The sequence below is a fragment of the Sphaerodactylus townsendi genome, linkage group LG03 (genome assembly GCF_021028975.2).
Source record: "Sphaerodactylus townsendi isolate TG3544 linkage group LG03, MPM_Stown_v2.3, whole genome shotgun sequence".
In the NCBI taxonomy this organism is placed as follows: Eukaryota; Metazoa; Chordata; class Lepidosauria; order Squamata; family Sphaerodactylidae; genus Sphaerodactylus; species Sphaerodactylus townsendi.
The window spans coordinates 122931474-122955175 of NC_059427.1; the positions used below are offsets into that span (position 1 = coordinate 122931474).

General features: G+C 43.2%; 2 protein-coding genes across 3 annotated transcripts in view; one reads left to right on the forward strand and one right to left on the reverse strand.

The window, feature by feature from the left end:
• Positions 1-23702, forward strand: part of ACSF2 (acyl-CoA synthetase family member 2) — a 59261-nt gene that overhangs the window by 27029 nt on the left and 8530 nt on the right. The gene's annotated exons all lie outside the window — the stretch shown is intronic.
• On the reverse strand, positions 1172-10078 carry CHAD (chondroadherin). The gene is made up of 4 exons (XM_048490336.1): positions 9198-10078; positions 3599-3762; positions 2612-2757; positions 1172-2211 (listed from the first exon to the last, which is right to left on the reverse strand). The coding sequence occupies exons 1-3, from the start codon at positions 9981-9983 to the stop codon at positions 2616-2618; spliced, it is 1092 nt and encodes a 363-aa protein (XP_048346293.1). The 5' UTR covers positions 9984-10078; the 3' UTR covers positions 1172-2211; positions 2612-2615.

The window sequence follows — 23702 nt, forward strand, 5'->3', positions numbered from 1 at the left end:
CTGTAGCACAATACTTGTGAGAGACCATCTGATAAATGTTGCACATGTTTCTTGACCTTAGGCCAATCATGATGTATCAGCCTAGCCTACAACACAGGGTTGTTGTGAAATTAAAATGGAGGAGAGAACTACCATGAAGAAAAGGCAAGATAAAAGTAGGCCAGGTAGATGAATGTTCAAAAAGTCCACTGTACTTGGATCCCACAATTAATATTGGAGTTGCCCAGCAGTCATCACCTGGTTCGCACATCTCCACCTTCTGATGACAGAGCCATGAACATTATTACAAGTTCTTGGGAGGCCTTAAGCTATTTATTTCTCTGAGCTGTTCTGATGGGGTCTGCAACCTTTGGCTCTCCAGATGTTCATGGATTACAATTCCCATCAGCCCCTGCCAGCATGGCCAATTGGCCATGCTGGCAGGGGCTGTAGCGAACTGGATGAGATCCATTTGAACATCTCAGAGCCCCTAGAACTCGCTGAACCCCTGTGTCTCATCATGTAGCTCTACAAAGCTTGAATACCACATACAGCTTTCTGAGTGCAATGAATTTGGTGCCATACATGAATTTGGTGCCATATTGTTTGGGTTCTTTGGAGCATGCTTGTGATATTCATGCAATTCCCATTTGTACCCCAAGGCAATGGCTTGCTGTAGGGTTGACCGGTGAGACCCACACGTTGCCTTCACAGCCCGCAGAGTACCCATTTTCTGTGTGGGAAACAGCCATGTCTGCCATTTCCTGTAGTTCAGAATGGCAGTTGTGGTTTGTACACCTTCAGGACTGTAATAAATGCTACCAATGGCTGCAGTAAATGATTCTGGGTAAAGAGACAAGGCCATTTTCCCAAACATGTCCAGGCTATACTTTTAACACAGTTTGTTTGTATGTGCACAGACATGGACACATAGACGTTTACACATACTCATCCAAAAATCTCCCCTTCTGGAATAAAAATGTCTTTTTTCAAGAATTTTCAACCAGCCACAGATGCAGGCAAAATGTCAGGAGAAAATGCTACTGGAACACGGCCATACAGCCCAGAAACCCCACAACACTCCAATTTTCAACCTGTGAGGCAATAGCAGAACTATACTTCAGCAGTATTCACTGAGTCATCATACCTGAACCTTAATATATGCCACACAGTGGAGATAAAGAAGTGCATGAAAACTTGATCACTTTGTATTTGCAGCAAGAGCTTTATACAGAAGTTGTACATAAGAAAATATACAATTTGTTTTCTACATAGGAATAGGAGGCATCTTTGCTTATTTTTTTTTCAAATCCTCCTAGGAGTCATTTACACTGTTACAGGAATAAATATATATTTATATAAACTTTCTGGATAAAAAATGCAGTTAAGTTGAAATTGTGGTATTATAAATCCACTATGATAAATCACAGTCACCTTCCTGCTTCCTGCTGTGTTTTTAAGGAACTGAGATGGTGATGATTTGCTAGGGTGTGAAGGATAATCTTTCTGCTTCTTTATACATGGACACTTGGTGCTGTCATATTTCTCTAGGACAGCAGTTTTTTCAGTTTCCTGTTCTTGGGGAACCACCTTTCACATCACTGTAGAAGCTGTTCCCTTAACTTTTAAACCAGTTTAAGCTCTAGTGCGCTGACCCTTCTCTTCCCTCCACCGCGTCTTTTCAGTCGTTTCCCCAGTATCTGTATTACTGTGCTAACAATCACTCTAATCCCCAAGTTGGGCAAATCAGATCTTGGCAAACTTTGCAAATTTCCAAATAACATATTCTGAATTTCTTGATGGTCAAATAATATGTTGGCACTTAAAGATTTTAGTGCTGGAGAATTTTGAATTTCTAATGTCAAAACCACCAATTTGGAGGTCTGGGAATATGGAGAACCTTTTTGTTTGCTACTTGTTTTCATAAACCTGAGGATGAACTGAGTGGCTTGAATTAGGTCTGGAGAGATGACTGTTGTTTATCATCAGGATCTAGTTTAGCTTGTCTTAGCATTCTCATGCATAAGTTATAATACATATAATATCAGGGGAAAAAACAATTGAATGGTGAATTCCATCCTGTCTTCTGCATTTGGCAGGAGATGGACGGGACTGGGTTTATACTTCTCAGAGGAAAGGAAGAAGATGCTTGGGGATGTAGGGCTTGGAAGAAGTCAGTAGTTTTCTGATTGGTTAAAGCGGCCAGTCACCTGGACTAGCTGTTCCTGGGGCCTGTGAAAGAGAAAAAGAAAGGGGGATGGTGGAACAATAAACAACAGAAAGGTCTTCCAAGCAGATGAATCAGGCAGCTGTTTATGTGTTTAGACACATCCTAGCTCCACCTAGTATTTGGTGAGCTTCTCTGACTGGCATTTCCCTGGAGTTGTTGTATATTCAAAACAGGAGGAATATGCTTCCTTATTTTAAAAACAATAGGAAATCTATGTTGACAGTCTAATATTTCCCAAGCAATTGCTACATAGCTGCTAAAAGTAATTGGAAGCAAGTAAAAAGAAAGAAATGATACCATAATTGCATACTTATTGTAAATGACAAAGTGTTATGTGTGGCCAACAAGGCTTTTTGTGCAGGGTATGTGGCTTTTAGCAAAAAAGGAAAAATTCTCAAGTACCTGCTTAATGGCGGCTTCCCTTCTTGGATCTCTTACTGGGGAGCCTGCAGCTGCGGAGTGCAGCAGCGTCTCTGATCTGATTTCCTCGAGCTGCAGAAGGTGATGCACAAGCTGCATCAGGGCGTGAGCGCGTGGATTCCAGCCACCTAGAAAAGAACGAACAAGCGGCTAGTGGTATAGTGATTAGAATGTTGCACAAGGATCTGGGGGACTCAGGTTGGGCCAGTCACAAATACTTTTTGGATGAGTATGTGTAAACCTACCTCGCAATGTTGCTGTGAGGGTCAAATGTAGGCATGGCAAACAAAAGTTGTAAACTACTTGGGGTCCCCGTTGGGGAGTAAAGTGAGGTATAAACAGTATTTTTTAAAATCCTCATAGAGAAAAGTCTGTTTCACACTGAAAGCCTTTGACAATACATTGAATATTGGTTAGTTTATGCATCAGCACCAGTGCATGGTGTGATGCTTTCTTAGAGAGCCAGCGTGGAATAGTGGTTAAGAGCAGGTGCACTTAATCTGGAGAACTGGGTTTGATTCCCCGCTCTGCCACTTGAGCTGTGGAGGCTTATCTGGGGAACTAGATTAGCTTGTGCACTCCAACACATGCCAGCTGGGTGACCTTGGGCTAGTCACAGCTCTACAGAGCTCTCTCAGCCCCACCTACCCCACAGGGTGTTTGTTGTGGGGGCAGGGGAAGGGAAAGGAGTTTGTAAGCCCCTTTGCGTCTCCTTCCAGGAGAGAAAGGGGGGATATAAATCCAACTCTTCTTCCTCCTCCTCCTCCCCAGGAGATTTGCCCTAACAATTGTCCTTCTGTTCTCTGTGATACACCTCTGCAGGTGCCAGCCACAGATGCAGGCAAAACGATAGGAACAAGATCCACCAGACCACAGCCACACATCCCGGAAAACCCACCTAACCAATATTCCGTCCTCCCCACACACTTTTCCTGACGGTGTACTCAGTGAAACATAGCACTTATTTACCTGCGCAGGGGTGCTAGCTGACAGGAACAATGCCATGGATTGTTAGACAAGGTCAATGTCTCCAGACTGCCGAATGGGAAGTTACCAGGAAGATTGTGAAGTTTATTGTTCTCAATGTGAACAGTCTTCAGTGTGGTTACACCAGCAAATGCTTTATCTGAAAACTGAAAGAAGAGCAAGCAATGATCACTAGAAACCCCCTGAGTTAAGCCAAGACTTGTTTTATAGGGAAATCTCAATTTATTTTCAACCTTTAAAGCTGGTGAATTTCCTATTTGGCAAACAGCCTCTTTGCATCTAGAGAATTTGTGAGCATTTCTCAAATAAATATGCATTTCCTTTTAATTTATAGAAAAGGTGTGCGAGGATATGCTCACTGGGTGCCTTAGGCATACCTGTAAAGGATGGCATGAGAACAAACTATCTGTCTTCATTAACCACACCATTGCAACAAAGAGCTTTCTCCCTGGCAAGATTAAACACCTTTCCCTCTTCAGTAACAATAGTAAGATTCTGACATACTCCATTTCAGGAGAGTCTATGTCCTTGTGGTACAAATTCTCCAGATACGATTCTACATGTCATCTTTAATTGCCCGCTGCATGAAGACATTTGTTCTCATTTATTTGGGCCTCTACTTGCCAAAGGAAAGAAAAGTTCAGATACATTTCTCAGTCAAACTCTTTGGGCTGACTAGAAAAAGATGATAACAGCTTTGGTGGCATCTCTTTTTGGCTGCAGTTCTGATGGAAAGATCTCACATAAGAATATCCTGAACTTAAAAGAAGATCAGTAAAATGATGCCTTCTGGACAAAATATTTGGAGCACCTACCGTCTATCTGATTTTAAATTCCAATGTTGTTTTTAGGCAAAAAGGTCTAACTGGACCTGTTTTCTGTTGGTTTTTAGTATGCCACTGAAGGTTTCTGATTAGAAAAGGTGTGCTGTGGCCCAGGGCCTATCAGTGGGAAGAGGGGCAGAGACCATTGGTCCTGGGCCTCTTTTTCATGGAGAGCCTCTAATGCACAGGTGTCAAACTTGCGGCCCTCCAGATGTTCATGAACTACAATTCCCATCAGCCCTTGCCAGTATAGCCAATGCTCATATTGGGAAGGACTGATGGGAATTGTAGTTCATGAACATCTGGAGGGCCGCGAGTTTGACACCCCTGCGTCTAATGTATACATCTTTATACATTTTTTGGCATTTGATAAGTTTTGCAATGTGTTTTTATGGACTTCATGTGTCATCTTTCTTTTTAAAATATATATTATGGCTAGGGGCCACAAACTCTTCAAATGCCTCAGTTCTCCCTGGGCCTCTTAGAGGGCCTGTTCTGGTCCCTCCCATCTCTTTCTAGACATTTGTTCAACTGGTACAGATATTCTTTGGGTGTTCCAAGCTGAAATCTCTTCTCATGCCCAGTTGCCACATTCACGGAACTGTTCTTGGACAGGAGTATTTGTCAAGACTGGAGGGGTCTGTAGACTTTGGCAGAGCCCCGGGACCTCTTAATGGAAAATTACACTTGGCTCTCCAGAACAGTCAAAACAACAAGGCAGATTTCCAGGTCCTCAGATTACTCGCCCCTTTCTCTCTTCCCTCTTGCTTGGGATGCTGCCGAATGTATACCTTTTGGGTTTGCTTAGAATATAGCTGTTTTGCAAAACTTTGAAAGGAGAGAGAACTAGAACAGCTCTTCCTTCTGGTTTTCTTTCTCTCTTAATTCTCATTGTCATTTGGGAGGATCCCTGAAAATATAAATGTGTCACCATAAACTGTGTTAGAAGCCACTGATTAGCCAAGTTATCATAATATTTCTACACGTACTACATTACCCAGATATAATTTCTAGTGGATGATTTCACGTGTTAACTACTGGGTATCCCCTGTTTCCTGCACAGTGCTTTTCTATTGAAATAGTCAACTCTTATTTTAATATCAATGTTGTCAGTAACTGAGCAGTAAGCAATGTTGGTTAGACTTACATCTGAACAAATTACCTCACTGGATCATCTGAATGCTAGACAATTATGAGTAAAAAAAATTACTGTAGCCAATCACTAAATGAACCCCAACCGATTCTGCTTTAGTTATTGGCAAGGCTAATTATTTAGTTTTGGCAAGGCTAAACATGCCGCTTGTGGTAGTCCAAACAGTATTTGATGCTTGGAAGGGATGAGCTTCCTCCAGGAGATTCTTTCATTTCATATGCAGATACTTGAATTCTTAATATCTTTATGTACTTCAGTTGAGTACTTTCTCTTGGGTACAGCAACTCTTGATGTTGGATTTTGTGATGTGGTTTGTGATCTATTCATGCCATTTCAAAAACAAAAATACAACATTTTCTTTCATGACTCAAGAATTGTGTGCACAGGACTGAATCTGTGTGCATGTGCGTGTTACAAGTTTCGGTAGGCCCCCAAAAATGATGTGTGGGTCCTGTGTTTGAGAGCGTGTAGAAAGCCATGTGGGTTTGCTAAAACAAAAGAGAACAATAGAGCATCCATCAGGAAAGGAAAGCTATCAGAGAAGCAGAAAGGAATGTTTGCATGTGTGTTGCAGGGGTGACATGGGGTTATGGTATGCCAGTTGTAGTGCTAGCATAGGGAGAGGACACAGCACAGGCTGATTTCTTGTGGCCCAGCGTTTCTTACATTACACCAGTAGCATGGGAGGGAGCCATGTTATAGCAGATTCCATGCCACCAGCATAACCTAAGGCAGAAGCCTGAATTTTATATGTGGAAGTCAGTGGCTGGGATTCCAAAGCAAGTTGAGATTACTCAATTGAGCTAGAGTAGATACAAGTCTAGATATTGAAGTTGGAAGAAAAATCAAGAGCTTTTACCAATGGGAGCTGGATTGAAAATAGCACTCTGCCAGAAACTTGATAGTGCAAGATGTAGCTTGGATATAGTGCTGTGGACAGCTCCTTCATGGTCCTCACCATTATGACAAAGCACACAGTCGGAAAAATCCAGATTGTGTTTATAAATGTGATGAGCTGTGTTCATACCGCAATCCAGGATTCTTGACTGAAGGAAGAGACTGTGCCTCATAGGCATTTTTTAAATGTTGCATCATTTGTTTGACCTTGTCATATCTAAATGAAGGCTGAAGGAAATGTATGGCTACTTCAAGATTTTTCTCATCCATCAGTCAAATGATAATCTTTTTGTGGAGGTTACACTGAAATGTTTGAATATTACTGAGGTTAGTATCAAGATGGAAAGTATTTTCACCATCGTGTAAATGGGTTCATGTTACTTCCCCTTTTTTTGTTTGGCCCTATCAACAGTATATGACACAGCATCCTTTGTCAATATCTGATCTCTGTGGAACTTTTTAGTCATTTTAAAAGCATTTATTTAATTTCGTGTGCCAGAAATATATACACTGCGCAGGGATTTTTTTTCATGTTGGTGGGTTCTGTTTTTATTCTTCATTTGGCCAGTCTTCATTCCTGGCCAAATTAGTTACCATCTTGTTCTGAGTGGCTGTGTTGATTCACCTGGGGAAAAGGGGTACCAGAGCACACTGAGATCTGCATGGTTTGCTCACTTGGATGTCTTCCATTCTGCTGCTTCTCTTTGATGTGGCCTCCTTTCCCACCAGGAACAGACTTCATCCAGCGTGATGTCACTGCTGCCTCCTGTTTACAAGTAGCACCTTGAGCATGATGCTATTACCTCAGGGTCATCATGACTCATTCAGTGAGAAGAAGGGAAGCTTTTTCCCTGCATTTCCTGAATGTCCCTTCAGCTTTCAGGATCAGAACAGAGCATCTTTGTGGAATACTGTGAGGGTTTCTCTTGAGAGATCATCAATAAACAAATCCTTCTTTATAAAGTGTACGGTTCAGGAGGAGAAGGGTAAACAACCTTGTATGAGCTCAGTCTGCCTCTCTGTGGCATACTTACTAGACTGTGCTACTAATAATCTCTTCAGTGGCAATCACAGTACTCACCCACTCCAAAGTCTAGCTAGGAGCAGATAACTAGTCTGGTATTTAGAAATTAAACAGTATTGTGCTCTCTTTTGCTAGTTTGGGTGTGGACTTGCCACTGTTTTCTCACAATTCCCTTGTTCGGTCATTCCTCTGCCAATCACCTGTCTGTCACTCTCTCCCTCACATACACTTGTTTTCATTGCATCATTTGTTTTGTTAGTTCAGAATTAGACATCTTGAGTTCAGTTATTACTATAAACAATTATTTGCCAGTTTTGGCATGTCACTGCAGACCCCGAACACTGGTCTTGCCAAAATTATGAGATATACAGGAAAAGGTGTGGGAGGGAATAGGAATTTCAAATAGTAACAAGGTGGGCTAGAGGAAAGGGAGATAGCAGTATAATTCATATGATTCAACGATGGTGAGGCGACACCAAAGACTTTAGGTACTAATGAGTGGGAACTTGAAGGAGAAAAGGACCGTGTAGCTTTGTGAATAGAGGGGATGATATTTCAGAACAAGTTTTTTTTTTCAAATTTAGGAAACAAATGTAAATGATGAGAACTTATATAGATCAATTACTTTTTCAACATTTAAATAGTATTTTAGCTACTGTTTTACTAATGACTGACGTGATTTTTCCTTGTACGGACTTTGTGCTTTACAGAATTTGGAAGAATAAGAGAGAGGCTGCAGTTTCAAAGATATTTTATCTTCTGTCTTAATGATAACAAATATTCAGTTGGTCACCAAGTCTCTGTTGTAACTGTGGCCCCTTTCTTCTTTACAGAGTCACTGCGATTAGTATCTGTTCAGACTGTGCAACCTTTTGAATAACTGTTCAGGGTCAGGGGTGGTGGGTGGGGCTTCCTTCCATTACAGTTTTGTTCCCAAGTGCAGAATTTTACTGTTGCTTCCTAGTAATTAATGTTATGGGATAATGGAATGTTATGTCCTCACAAGGAGTCCTCACTAGGACTCCATTGGAGTGAAACTTAAGCTTGACCTCTGCTACTGACTATCTCTGTCCCTGGTATTAGAAACCTGCTGTGTCCCAGAGTGCAGCCCTGTTCCTTTATTCTACGGAACTTGGTGGCAGCAACTGGGAACCAAACCAGCACTGTATTCTAAACATGGTAGTAAAATGCCTCTCACTGCAGAGGTTGAGGGCATGAGTGAAGACAGAGTGAAGAGGAGCAGCACTTTTCCTTACAAAAGTAAATTGCAACAATCATTTGGGCCCCGAGCGGAGTGAGGGAGTGGTAAACAATTGAGACAACTGCCCCAGACATAAATCTTCTGGAATATCATAAATTGTAAAAGTCTCAAACAGGCCCTTTTTCCCTCCCTGCTCTATTTCCCTTGACATTCCATGCTTCCCAGAAGGCAATAAGCAGGCTCAGTCCTTATCAGGACAAGTTAGAAGCATTGTTTCTTCTTATTCTTCATTTAAATTGCTGGAATTATTATTTGTATTCTCAGGCGGTTCAGTGATCATGCATGAACTTGTCTTTTCTAGGGGTGGCCCTGTTTTGCTGCCCTACTAGTAGGCACACAATCACAAAATTTTGTCATTAAAGGGAGTGAATAATGGATATGTAATTTTGGGAAGGGTAAGAGGAATGCTAAGGAGCTCTTACCTTTTCAAGGTTCATGTTTTCCAGGCTGAGTGTCTCTATATAGCGCCCAAAGGACTGAAAGGCAAAATCTGGGATGACCTTCATGGGGTTGTGTGACAGCTTCAGGTCCTCCACCACTCTCAGCTTGCTCATTGCCCCCAGTGGGTAGCTGCTCAGTTGGTTCTTATCCAGGTGGAAGATGGCTAGGTTTTCTACATCATCCAGAGCCCCAGGCTGGATTGAGGTGATGGAATTATTGGAGAGATAGAGCCAGCGAAGGTCCTTGGCACCATGGAAGGCTCCTGCTCTCAACTCTCGGAGCTTGTTGCTCCCCAGCTGCAGGATGAAAAGGTTAATCAGTGGGGAGAGGACCCCCTTGGGCAGTTCAGAGATCTTGTTGTGGTCTAGGTAGAGGTAGGTGAGTTCTGTCAGGTCATCAAAGGCTCCTGGTTTTATGATGCTGATATCATTGTTGGACAAATAAAGGTAAACCAGTTGCTTCAGGCCCCGGAAGGCTCCACTGGAGATCTCCTTGATGTGGGAATGTTGGAGATGGAGGGAGACCAGGCTTTTCATCTCCCTAAAGCCATTGGTTGGCAGGACAGGGAAGTTGTTCCTTTGCAGGTTGAGGAGCCTTGTCTGCTCAGCCACCTTAGGAATCTTTTTCAATCCAACATTATCACAGATGACATGCTGGAGGTCTCCTCCATGGCAGTGACAGTTTTGGGGACATGCCTGGAGAATGGGCAGGAGGCACAGCAGTAAGCCAGAGAGCTTGATTAAGAAGCCAGAACGGTCCATGTCCATAGAGCTGAGGTGGATGTGCAGGGAAGAGGAGGGGCAGCAGCAAAAGGAGGAGGGAGAAAGAGGAGTGAAAGAGAGAGTGAGTCTGCAGCAAGCTGAACACAGCCCTATTTATAATGTTATTAAAAACAGAATCCCTTCCCACTAACCGCAGCCAGCAGGCAGAATCTGACTTGGAAGGAACTGACTTCAGGAACTCGGTGTGAGTTTAACCCCTTGGCACCAAGTCGAGGTGGATCCTCCCCTAGCTTTGATGCCAATACTGCTTTCCCCTCTAGGAAATCGTCAGAGAGACCAGTATTTGCATGTCTGTCACGAGGGAGAGTTCTCCGTGTCTCCTAAGCAGTGTAAAAGGAAAACAAAATGTGCTAAGCATCTTTAGAATTGTGCTGGTGACTTGTCTCCTTGTTACAGTCCTAATCTGTTGCTGATTGAACAGGCCTGTTGGTATGACCAATGCCTTTCACCAGCCAGACTGTGGGGTAGCTTTGCAGTCTGGCTATCTCCTGAGCTCCTTGACAGAGTGGCTTCTCCAGAGGCCCCCAATTGACCCACTTTGCCTCCTTCCTCAATTCTTTGTGTCTTGCTGGGCACTCAGTAAAGATGCCTTTGTTTGTATTGTTCCCCACACTTTGCAATCATAGTGTCCTGATTATTAAATGATACAGTCCAGTGAAAATCTTTGGAAGCTAATCCAAAGGTTGAGCCCATTTTTAGCAGAGAAAGGTGGGATGCAAATAACCCTGGTTCACTTCAGATAAAGCTGCAAGAATAAAGCTGAGGCCAGTATACAGCAAAGGATAAGGGCTAGGGTCATGGGCTGTTAATTGGGAAACCCTTGATTCAACTCTTGCCTCTGTCATAAACTCCCTTAAGTGGCTGTAAGCAAGCCATTTACAAGCTGTTTCAGCTTCCTGACTTTCAATATGGGGGTAATGATTCCAATTGTCATCCAGGGCTGGTGGTTAAAGTTTGGTCCAAAGGCTTTGAATACTTGCAAGCACTTACTTTGAATCAGTGTTCCCAAGAACCTCAAATAGGGTCCAGAAAATCAGCACCAGTCTCTAGTTCTCTAGTGGTCACACACTTCCTTAAAAGAGTCTCTGGCCCCTTCCGAACATGCAAAATAATGCACTTTCAGTCCACTTCCACAATTGTTTGCAAGTGGATTTTGCTATTCCACACAATAAAATCCAACCTCAACGTGCATTGAAAGTGCATTATTCTGCATGTGCGGAAGGGGCCTCACAGTATTTTTTTATTTTATTAATTAAATTTATAGGCCGCCTCATCCCCGAAGGGCTCGAGGCAGCTCACAACATGGCTGTTTCCAACAGCAATTTAATACAGCATAAAAACTGAATCCATTAAAACACAACAGCAGTTAATAACAATAAATAGATTAAAACAACAAAATTGTGTAAAACATACACACACAGGCACCCGATCTAAAAGGCCAAAATAAGAAAAAAGAAGAAGGGGAGGAGGTAGGCAGGGTCCAGGATGGAATTAGGGCCCAACCAAGGTGGTCCAGACAGACAGCTTTGATTTCAGTGGGGGGCGATGGGACCGCGGCCGGCCCCTCCAAAAGCCTGGTGGAATAGCTCTGTCTTACAGGCCCCGCAGGGCCCGGACAGCTGGAGGTAGAGCATTCCACCAGGCAGGGGCCAGAGCCGTAAAGGCCCTGGCCTGGGTCGAGGCCAGCCGCATCGTTGCAGGGCCAGGGATCACCAGCAGTTCTGCCGCTGCCGACCGCAGTGGCCTATGTGGGATGTAAGTAGCCTCTACTTTTAGATTCAAACAGGCACAGGACTACTGCTTATATGTTTATCCAGTCTTTGCTCACCCTTTGTTTTCCCCTTTGCATATTACAGACTTTCTTTGAAAAAAACTTTCTTGATATATATACCTGTAGATTAACGGTCAGACTACATGCTGCATTAGAAATCCATGACTGGATCTCTCAGTGTATTTTTTGCCCCTTAAAAGTAGTCACTTGGAAAGAGATTCAGATCAGGGCCAAAGGGCATGGGTGGGTGGGTGGTGTATGAATAACATTTATTACTACTGTTGTTGTTGTTGTTGTTGTTGTTGTTGTTGTTGTTGTTGTTTCCCTTCATGCCATTTTTTCAGTCAAACTAGTTGAGGACCCTTCTGGAGTGCAGATGGCCCTCATAGGCAAAGGAGACAATCAAAGACAGATATGCTTGCAGCTAGAGCCTCCCACGGCTGCTTTTTAGGACCAAAACATTGGGAGATTCGATCAAGGATTTCTCATGTAGTTTGACCCTGATTCTAGTGACTGACAGTGCATTCCTAAACCGAGTTTCACCCTTCTAAGCCCATTGTCTTCACTTGAGTTAGAAAGGTGAAACTCTACTTAAGGTGACCTTCTATCTAACCCATGTAAAAGGTCTCTACTTGCCTTTCCTTTGACACTATAAATTGCTGGTCATTCTATTCCCTGAGAGCAGGATTTGATTGGTGGCTGTGTCCTGACCTGGATACCCAAGCTAGCCTGATCTAATGATTCTTCAGACACTAAGCCGGGTCAGCCTTAGCCAGTACTTGGAGGGGAGACCACTTAGGAAGTGTATTAGACTTGATAAGTTTTGATGTATTAGAATTTAAAGTGATTGTACTCATCTTAGATTTTGATGCCTTTGATGTTTGTTAGCCACTCTGAGTCCTGAGTTCCAGGAGAAAGGTGACATATAAATATGCTTCGTAAATAAATTAGTTAATAATAAGGAAGTCTAGTGCAGCTACACAGAGGCAGGCAACAACAAACTATTGGAACTATTGGAACAACTATTGCCTTGAAAACTCACAGCTGGCTGTGACTTGATGGCAACTTTTGTTTAAATAATGAGGTGACACTGTCTTTTAAGTTGATCTGACATCTGCATTTCTCACCACATATCTATGGCATGTGGTTTTCCACAACGAATTCCCTGTCTTCCACATATTTCATATAATGTGCCCCCCGACTTTACCAAACCAATGGAATTGGGTGGTAGGGCATATTGTATCTCCCTGAACAGAAAAAGAGCACAGCACGGAGAAGGGGTTCCCTACTTCTTTGGGGTGTAATGTGGAAAGTTAGAGGAACCCACCCTCCAAGTGCATTCACCATGTCTGTTTATATGACCAGACATGCACTCTAAGAACAGTTCTCACCTTTCATCCCAAGAACCTAGAGGTAAAGGAGGAGTTGGTGCCTCGTTCAGTGAATGTTGAAGAGATGAGCAATGATGATATGGATAAACAAAAAGGAGGTGGTTCAGACCCTTGGTCCATCTCTTTTACACACCATGTGGGTAAGAGAGAAACTGGGGAGGAGCTGGGGGTGGAAGCTGGGGATGGAACATTTTGAGCTGGTTTCTAGCCAGGTGTTGGCTGCAGCCAACAGTTGGGAGGTGGACATATAACTGTGACCTTGTTGAGGCTTCTCCTGCTAAGGCTGGCTACAAATGCTCGACTGCCGAGGCTGTTTACGGAGGTGAGACCATCTCAAGAAAGCGAGGTGATCCAAGGACTGACTGAGGACACAGAGGAGGGATTATTCACAGGGCTGCCTGGCTTTTTCCATTGTTGAAAGGTGTCCCTGAGCATGCGTCGTGAGGTGTTATGCTAACTGGAGGACAGTGGCCAAGCCTCTTGTTTTGCAGATGTGCATTTCAAAGGGACTTTTGACTGGAGTTGGAGGGTATTTTTATGTTTTGGAGTGCATGTTAATTTTAGGTTAGGATGCAGACAACTTTTAATGTTGGCAAAATAATTGTGTCGTATTTTGAAACCTTCCCATGGAGGTGGGGTAGTGGATAACGCAGTACTGGGAACTCAGCCGAGTTCTTACCCGTTCCACTGGATTTCTGAACTATCCTGAACCACTGCTTCTTCATGTGACCCATCCCCCCCCCCTCCGGTGCATTTCTACCTCTGGTATTCTATCTGTTCCCTTTCTGTAAGCTGCAGAGTCTGACTTCTCCTCTCTCTCTGGTATGCTAGCCCTTTTGTCAGTTTTTGCCTTTCTCCTTTGATCATCTCACACCTTTTCAGAGTTCCTGCTCTCTGTTGCCAGCTTCCTCAGGTTCTCCACCTTTGCAATCTTCCAGCTACCCCCATGACCTGCAGTCCAGCTTTGAGATCTTTGTTCCTCTGCCACTCACTGGTCTTCTTTGGCTCCAGCGCACTGATTCATCTTTGTAGTTCTTGTGCAGTCACTCATTGGGAGTGGGAGTGTGTCAGGCACAGAATGACACATGGACCTGTGCGAAGTTCAGGCCACCCAGGAAACGTTGCCCCTTCCCCTGGAGATGGGATTCTTCACACAAGATTCTTCATTATAATGTGGTGGCAACTGTGCCCTTATTGTGTTAATAACTAATTATCTGGAAAGACAGTCTGGTCTAGAAACTTTCTCTTGCACCTTTCTCTTTCACCTTCAAGACTGACAACATTTATCCTAGTATTACCTTTTGTGAAACCAAACTCACTTCTTCAGATGCATATTGGAAGGAAATAGTTTTGCATGCATTTATAAGGAAAATAAGGGGGGGATTACATTACACAGAGAACTACATCTGAAAAATTTATGACAGGATCCACACAATGCCTCTCTCTACTTCAACTCCTCCTCCCTAACCCCTCATTGGTTTTTTAAAATAAATGTGCACAAAATTATTTCCTTCTTTCTGAAGAAGTGAGAGCTCTGACTCATGAAAGGTCATGCTGGGATGAATTCTGTTAGTTTTTGAAGTGCCACCAGACTTCTGTTTCATTTTGCTACAATAGACTAACACAGCTACCCCTTTGAAGCTTTTAAACTTATTGTAGTTGAAGTAAACAGTACTCCAGATCCAGGACAGAACAGAGCTTCAACAGCTTCTGTCAGTTTAAGACCGTAAGATTTCCCCCCTTGCAGATTAAAACTATAGGCAAACATACTAATTGTGTGAATTACTAATTGTGTGAATAACTGCACACTTTACACTAATTGTGTGAATACTAATTGTGACATACTAATTGTGTGAATCATTTCACACTTTATATTTGCTCTTTACTGCCACAGGGGCTAGTTCGTCACTTTTAAATCCCATGTCTTCGCCATTGGGTTTAGAGTCGTGTACATACCGTAGTTCTCTTCCATTTTATCCTCAGTAGGAGTGCCTGAGTGAGTACAGTAGCCCTGGAGATACTACACAGGTCTCCTCCATTTTTAGTTCAGCACGAATCACTACAGCACAGCGGCTTAACCAGTATCCCCTTGCTTCCATTTAGAACATTCCTCTGGGTTGAGGACAGAGACTGGCTTTTCGTTCCATTTTAACACAAGCAAAATTATTTCTTCTGAAAACCTTTTGGGTTCCCCCTGGTATCTCAGGAAAGAGACTCCAATAGGCCACTGGGGTCATTGGGTCCTTTCCATGGGTTGGCATTATGCCTTGAGGGAGAGCCTGTGGGATCTCTGCTGCTTGTCTTTGAATGTCTTGATGGTGCTCAGGCAGGATTCAATATTTGTCCATTACATTTCACAGTTCTTTACTTGAGATGAACTGGGCAAAGAGCAGGCAGTGATCCTCATAAATCCACAGTTTACCTAGTTTGTGCCAATATCTCCTGGGTGGCATGTGGTGAGTCAATGACACTGCCTCCAGTGTCCGTACTCTTTCTATCACGAGGCAACGCACACCACAGTTTACTGGGCCTCTATTCAGTCCTTCATCTTGGAGGCCTCTTGAGGCTAGCCCCACTAGGACATCTCAGAAGAGGCTTGGATTATCTTGCAATCCCCTCTTTCTTAATTGATTAACAGTTCTGCAAACATTTGCTCCTGTGCAAAGCGTGTGAATCAAGTGGTTAATAATTTACGAAGGCTGGACTCCCCTCTGCCTTTCCACAGAGCCTCTTGTGGGTTAAGCAAATAAATAAACCATTTTCAAAACAACATAAATATAGATTTTAAGGTGTTTCAGTGGCGTCACCACTCCAGACTGTTTTGGTCCTACTAGTTTTGGATGTACCCAGTTCTTATTACCACATCTTCTTATGTTTTTATTTTCAGTAAAAGTTTTCTTGCACACCATCTGTCAAGCCCTGAAGTGACAGAATGCAGACCTGTCTGAAAACCATTAAATTCTGCATCTTAGCATCTAATGTAAATCTGGATTGATGGCTGAAACCTGTAGATTAGACTCAGGAACAACGGCTTACGGACAATTCACCTCCATTTTTGGTGAGTTGTTTGAATATATAGAACCCACTGAGCAGAGGATCTGGATCAAAAGCAACTGGTCTCCTTCCCTGTTCCTCTAGGGCAGGGGTCTGCAACCTGTGGCTCTCCAGATATTCGTGGACTACAATTCCCATCAGCTCCTGCCAGTATGACCAATTGGCCATGCTGGCAGGGGCTGATGGGAATTGTAGTCCATGAATATCTGGAGAGCCATGGGTTGTAGACCCTTGCTCTAGGGTGCCAATAAACAGAAAGCTGGAATAATGGGTCTTTCCGTTTTTTATGATCTTTGGACCTTGCTGTCTTTTCATTGTTTAAACATGTTTGTGAGCATCTGCGAAGTAAGGACCTACTACAGGCATCAAAGGAAGTAGGTGCTAATCTACACAAAATGGTACTATAGTAAAACATGTTTGTTTTGTAGGTGTCACAAGGCATCTGTTGGTTTCTGCTGCAGCAGACAAATACCCCTCTGAATTCATACCTTCTGGCCTGCCTTGCTGCAAAAGCATGGAGCAGGGAACCTGCTGCATATCCTTCAGAAGCAATCAGAAACTGGGTGATGGTCTGTGTAGCTCCTCACACTGCTGCAGTTTGGCAAGTAGAAATATAGCAAGTGAAGCTTTTCCAGGATGAGAGATGACGGGCCACACCAAGAAAGACAAGTTGACAACACTTCAGGGATAAATGGTGCCTCAATAGAACTGTACAAATCAGTTTTCCCAGGGTAGGCAACAGCTACGATGGCTTTAAGACCAGCAATAGAGTCCAGTGAATGCCCTAAAGAGATGGGGAAGGACAGAATGGTCCACTGACCTTACTGGCACTGATTTCCCAAGTTATGTTAGTGCAGGACACCAGCAATACAGATCCTACCCAATTGTTCTCTCCACAAGACTTTTCTGTCCTTTTGAATGTCTGTGTGCATTTGGCAAGTGACTTTCTCCACCCACCCTCCACATAACTGTGTATCTTCCTCCTGGTTTCAGACAAATAGTTTAGTGAAGGTATTTCTGAAGGCATTGATAGAATAGCAAGTCAGTGCCACATTCCTCCTTTTGATGGCTGCCAAGCTGCACTTCTGAAGCTTAGGCAGCGCTGGAGAAATGCTTATGAACCACAAGAATGCTAATAGTCTAGGAAAGAAAATGTAGCTCCAAACCACCAATGTGGGGGGAAAACAAATAACAGGAGGTTGGTTTTCAGCACGAAAAAAGCCAACTAAAAACCCCCATCCCAGGATCTTTGATGGCCTAGCCAGGTATGTGGCAAATGGCAGTTCAGTGTATGCCACTTTGAGCTGTTTGAAGGATGGGATTAATTTTAAGGTGCTTAATCTCATAGTCATGTATATAACATATAATCACTCCATGTAACCATTCTTTGAGCCCTTTGGAGCATTCTTTGAACCATTCTTTGAGCCCTCACAGTTCAACACAGGAATATAACAATGTTTCAAACAGTTTCTTCTTACCCTTTTAAAATCATGATGGGGTTGTAGATATGAATCACCAGAACCACTTCATGAGGAACTTTTGTGGCCAAAACTGTACATCCCATGAAAGCTCATGTCTGCTTGAGAGGAAAGTGCTCAATTAATTACTTCACAACAGTTATTGATGTTCTTTGTGGTAAATGTTCAGGCTTTTTGTGTAATATTATTTTTGTGTAATATCATTATTATGTTAATATTATTGCCTCAACCATTTGTGCCCACACTGTGGTCGATTCCCCACTGAGGATTAGATGCGTGCTCGTCACACAAAATATCCAGGTTTACAGCAAAACTCCCCACTGCACCAGCGCCGAACACACTTTCATCCCGTTTCTGCCCCCCCCCCCCCCCCCCCCCGGCACATGGTATTTTAGAACCTGGAAGAAAGTAGACCTTTTCAAAAAAAGTGTGGGCAATCTGGAGCGATGGGGAAGTTGTGGAGGTGAATCCGGATTCATTTTTCCCACTGCTGGTAGTGACGTGGAGCCTCCCATCCAATGAGAATACAGTGGGCAGCCTTTTTTAAAATTTTGCAGACCAGAGATCCACATGGATATGAAGCAACATGGAGCCAGTTTTGACTGATTGACTGAGTAGACGGCAGTACAAAGCAGTGCTACACATTGTATCCATGTTGATCTGACTACATGGAGGTGCGCGGAAACAGAGCTTTGCTTTAATCACCTGTTTCTTCATCTCCACGTAGAGTCGTTCTGCGCAAGGCAAAAAAGGATTATGAGGAACGCATGGCTGTGAACATCAAAACCAGCCACAAACAGTTCTTCAAGTACATCAAAAGCAGGAAGCCAGCAAGGGAAGCGGTAGGCCCGTTAGATGACAAAGGAACAAAGGGTGTGCTAAAAGATGACAGGAAGATTGCAGAAAAGCTGAATGAATTCTTTGCATCTGTCTTCACCCAAGAGGAGGTGAGGAAAATTCCTGCACCTGAACCAAGCTTCTTAGGAGGCGAATCCGAGGAACTAACGAAGATAGTGGTAGACAAGGAAGAAGTTCTGGCAGCCATTGATAAACTAAATGCTACCAAATCCCCTGGCCCAGATTGCATTCACCCAAGAGTTCTTAAAGAGCTCAAGCATGAAATTGCTGATGTTCTCACTTTAATATGCAACTTATCCTTGAAATCAGGCTCCATCCCTGAAGACTGGAAGATGGCCAATGTCACACCAATCTTTAAGAAAGGATCTAGGGGGGACCCAGGAAATTACAGGCCAGTCAGTTTGACATCTGTTCCTGGTAAATTAGTAGAATCTATCATTAAAGATAAAATTATAAAACATGTACAAAAGCAAAACCTGCTGAGAAAGAGTCAGCATGGCTTTTGCAGAGGCAAATCCTGCCTTACAAACTTACTAGAGTTCTTTGAGGATGTAAATAGGCATGTGGATAAGGGGGAACCGGTGGACATTGTCTACTTGGATTTCCAAAAGGCTTTTGACAAAGTTCCTCACCAGAGACTATTGAGAAAACTCAGCAATGAAGGAATAAGAGGGGAAGTCCTCCTATGGATTAAAAACTGGTTGAGAAACAGGAAGCAAAGAGTGGGTGTAAATGGGAAATTCTCACAATGGAGAGATGTGGGGGTGGTGTCCCCAAGGATCCGTATTGGGACCAAAGTGCTCTTTAACCTATTCATAAATGACCTGGAAGTAGGGGTGGGTAGCGTGGTGGCCAAGTTTGCAGATGATACCAAATTATGTAGGGTGGTGAGAACCACAAAGGATTGCGAGGAGCTCCAAGCGGACCTTGATAAATTAGGTGAGTGGGCTAAGAAATGGCAAATGCAGTTCAATGCAGCAAAATGCAAAGTGATGCACATAGGGGCAAAAAATCCAAACTTCACATACACGCTACAGGGGTCAGTGCTATCAGTCACAGACCAGGAAAGGGATTTGGGCGTCTTAATTGATAGTTCCATGGGAATGTCAACTCAATGTATGGCAGCTGTGAAAAAGGCAAACTCTATGCTGGGGATAATCAGGAAAGGAATTGATAATAAAACTGCAAAGATTGTCATGCCCTTATATAAAGCTTAGAGTGGTCGCACCACACTTGGAGTACTGTGTTCAGTTCTGGTCACCACATCTCAAAAAGGATATTGAAGAGATAGAAAAAGTGCAGAGAAGGGCAACGAGGATGATTGAGGGACTGGAGCACCTTCCTTATGAGGAAAGGCTGCAGCGTTTGGGACTCTTTAGTTTGGAGAGGAGACGTCTTAGGGGGGATATGATTGAAGTCTATAAAATTATGCATGGGGTAGAAAATGTTGACAGAGAGACATTTTTCTCTCTTTCTCACAATACTAGAACCAGGGGGCATTCATTGAAAATGCTGGGGGGAAGAATTAGAACTAATAAAAGGAAACACTTCTTCACGCAACGTGTGATTGGTGTTTGGAATATGCTGCCACAGGAGGTGGTGATGGCCACTAACTTGGATAGCTTTAAAAGGGGCTTGGACAGATTTATGGAGGAGAAGTCGATGTATGGGTACCAATCTTGATCCTCTTTGATCTGAGATTGCAAATGCCTTAACAGTCCAGGTGCTCGGGAGCAACAGCAGCAGAAGGCCATTGCTTTCACATCCTACATGTGAACTCCCAAAGGCACCTGGTGGGCCACTGCGAGTAGCAGAGAGCTGGACTAGATGGACTCTGGTCTGATCCAGCTGGCTTGTTCTTATGTTCTTATGTTCTTAAGCTCATGCAGACGTTGATCTGCAAGGTTAAACATTTTTTTTATTCCCTCTCCGACTCAACACAGCAGCCAATCAGGATAGCCCCTGAGCGGATTGCGTGCTCAATCCGCCTCAGTGGGGAATCTTTCGTTGCTGCTGCGTTTCCTGGAACAAGGATCGTTTGTGGGGCAGAAGCTGCAGTGGGCACGCTGAAACTGTGCTCAAAAGGTCCCGGTTCTTCCCAAACCGGTTAGTATCTACATTCATTTTTCCGCTGGGGAATCGACCACAGTCTACTATTATCAGTGGCTACAAATAGATAAAAGAAGGTTGTTTGAGGGCGATCTGGCTGTGCCATCTGTCACCTGATTGACCACCAGGATTGATTTGACTGATCTGGCTGGCTAGGTGGGTATCTCCTACCTCCCTCACAGCTCCCTGTGTGCCCCTTCTGAAGCTGCATGCTCAGTGGAAGAGGACAATCGTCCCTCGTAGGAATGTACCATTCTTCTGTCAAGGATAAAAGAAAACATGACAAAATTCCTTAGATATATAGATCAGGTTCACAAAATAGCAGTGGTATTGCTAGTTTGATCGGATGTGTCTCATGGAAGATCTGTCATCGTTTTATTTTACTCTTGCCCCAGAAGCACAGGATAAAGGGGCAGACCCCTGTGGACACACACCCAGGTTACTAAAGAGACTCAATTAGAAGCCTCGTGTGCATTTGTTCCGTTCATGTGAGGACAGAAATATTGGGGGAAATCAAGAGCAAATTGCCAAGGGAAAGTCTGGAAAGAACTTCAGCGGTGATTTCAAGTCTAGACAAAATACCTAGTGTTATTAGAGGGATAATTAAATCCATCACGGAGGGCAAAGCAGGATAGGAATTGGCGACTGGCTCCTTCGTACTAAGTACTTCCTTTGGTTTATTATTTTATTCCCTACTGTTCGTTGCATTGCCTTTGAAGTTCAGAAAAGACTCTTGTTTTGGGCCAATTTTGCCCTTTCCTCTCAATCCAATATAACTGTATTTTCTCCCTGGTATTCTGAATGGAATTTAAATGTGGCTCTTAATATAAATATTATTTGTGACATGCTGGCATCATGATACAGACCGTCATAAAAGACTGGCTTCTGTTTTGTAGCCAGCAGGGGGAGCACAAACATTTGTAGTACAAAATTTTTTGGAAATTGTTGCAGGGACTTTTTATGTATAGCAAGTTTTTTTTTTTTAAAGAGTTGAAGGGTGGTTCCACCCCAGTTTGTTGGGGCACAATTGTCATCATTCATACATCATTCACACAGGCAGTTACACCGGTTCTAGATGACATTGGAAACAAAATCACAGTTCTCCCACTTCCCCTGGTACACTCAGATCGTTTGAGATGATTTCTTGCAGCTTCGTTCAGATCTTAGGGATGCCAGCCTCCAGGTGGGACTTGGGGATCCCTCAAGTTACAATTGATCTCCAGAGCACAGAGACCAGTTCCCCTGGAGAAAATGGATGCTTTGGAGGGTAGACACCAGGACACTGTCCTTGCCAGACTCCACCCCCAAATCTCCAGGAGTTCCGCAACTTTGAGCTGGCAACCCGACAGTGGCTCAGGGGGACCTGGCAACCCTATTTGGTTGTGAAACAGAGGCACAGTTTCTGTGGTGTGGGTTATTTTTGCATTGCTGTTCTGTGTGCTGTTCAGGGGCATGCCATTAATAACTACCCCAAGTTTGGCTTGATGGTTGATATTTCCTGTTTTGTTACCTGTTTACCTGCATGTAGTGCAGGCCAGCAGAAGGAAGGGAGGGAGGGAGGGAGGGAGAGAGAGAGATCAGTGGTGCTATGATGCCATTATGAAACAACCTCCAACAATTGCTGCAGTCACAATTTAATTTTTCCCCATTGGCAGAACAGAACCATTAAGAAATAGCGCTATTTCTCAGCATGTGATTTCCCAGGAGGAAAGTTTAAATTTGAGGAAAAAAATGACTTAAAAATAAATTAAGATAAAAATATAAACAAGGATCTAAAATGGAAGTTACTGAATACAGAGCTGCTATCAGCATCCGTTTATATAAACTCAAATGTAACTTCTATTCTGGACAGAAAAAACTCAATTTTTCAAACTCTCTGGACATTTGGGCGCATAATAGACAGTTTAGTTTAATCTTCTGCTGAAAGCATTTGTGCAGTATGGCTGTCTGGCAGCTTAGCAGTGCAGTATGCAGTGATGTCAAAGATGTGAAGAGAGAGGTGCTGTTCTTTTTTCATTGTAGAAGTTTACAGTATTTGAATTATAGTAAAATGACACTGGGAATACAGCTGGTCATACTGAGAAGTAATTTGGTAGATGTTTCCATTTGTTTTCTGTTGGACAACACATTTCTTGATGGAGCTTCCTCTCACTGCAGCTGGGATGAAATTCTCAGGAATTCTTCTCCTGTCCCAAGGGATCATATCCCTCAATTTTTAGACTAATAAGGAAATGTGCCCATTCAGTAAGAAATTAATTTTCTCAGAGCAGGCGTCGCAACGTGTGAAGTAAACTCCCCCTCAGGATTTCAGGAAAGGAGGGAAATCTTTTCAAAAATAAAAATAAAAATTAAGCTTGTGGGTAAGAGGTGCTAAACTCTTTCCCTCCCACACCCAGCACCTGTCTGCAGTCAATTATAGTTTTTCCCCCTCCTAGCTCATCTAACTCACAATGGTGAAGTGAAAATGTGCTTCAGCCAAAAAAAAAAAATAACATAGTTAGGTCCTTTCCACCCTATATTCCAATTTCATTGAAAAATGAGGAAGGACCTTGCTCTACTTGTAAACTGGCAGACTAATACATATCAGGTCATCCCATAACTACTTTTAAGTATAGTAAAGAGGTCCCTGGATAGCTCAAACTGGCCCAGTCTCGTCAGATGTAGGAAGCTAAGCAGAGACAGCCCTGGTTGCTACTGAGATGGGCATCACCAAGGAAATCTAGCATTGCAATGCAAAGGCAGGCAATTGGAAAACATTTTTGAATGTCTCTTGTCTTGAAAATCCTACAGGGTTGTCGTATGTTAGCCACTACCTGACAACACTTTGTACTACCAAAGGTGTATAAGAGGTCTCAGATCCTGAATCAGCTGTTTTGGTGTAAATGATCATTGGTGCAAATGCAGTCTCAGGCACTGGAGTAGCTCATGCAAAGAAGGCATATGTTTATATAGAGTCGTTATGCAGAGTCGTTTGCTCATCTGGCAATAATCCATAGTATATAGAACATGTATATAGAGCCATCATGGGGTAGTGGTTAAGAGC

Bases quoted from the DNA above. Each gene is read 5' to 3' on its own strand.
- CHAD (XM_048490336.1), bottom strand. From the start codon at position 9,983: ATGGACATGGACCGTTCTGGCTTCTTAATCAAGCTCTCTGGCTTACTG. The intron at 3,763-9,197 runs GTAAGAGCTCCT...CTCTTCTTTCAG, and splicing joins AAAACATGAACCTTGAAAAG to TTTTCAGATAAAGCATTTGC. The intron at 2,758-3,598 runs GTAAATAAGTGC...GTTCTTTTCTAG, and splicing joins CAGCTAGCACCCCTGCGCAG to GTGGCTGGAATCCACGCGCT.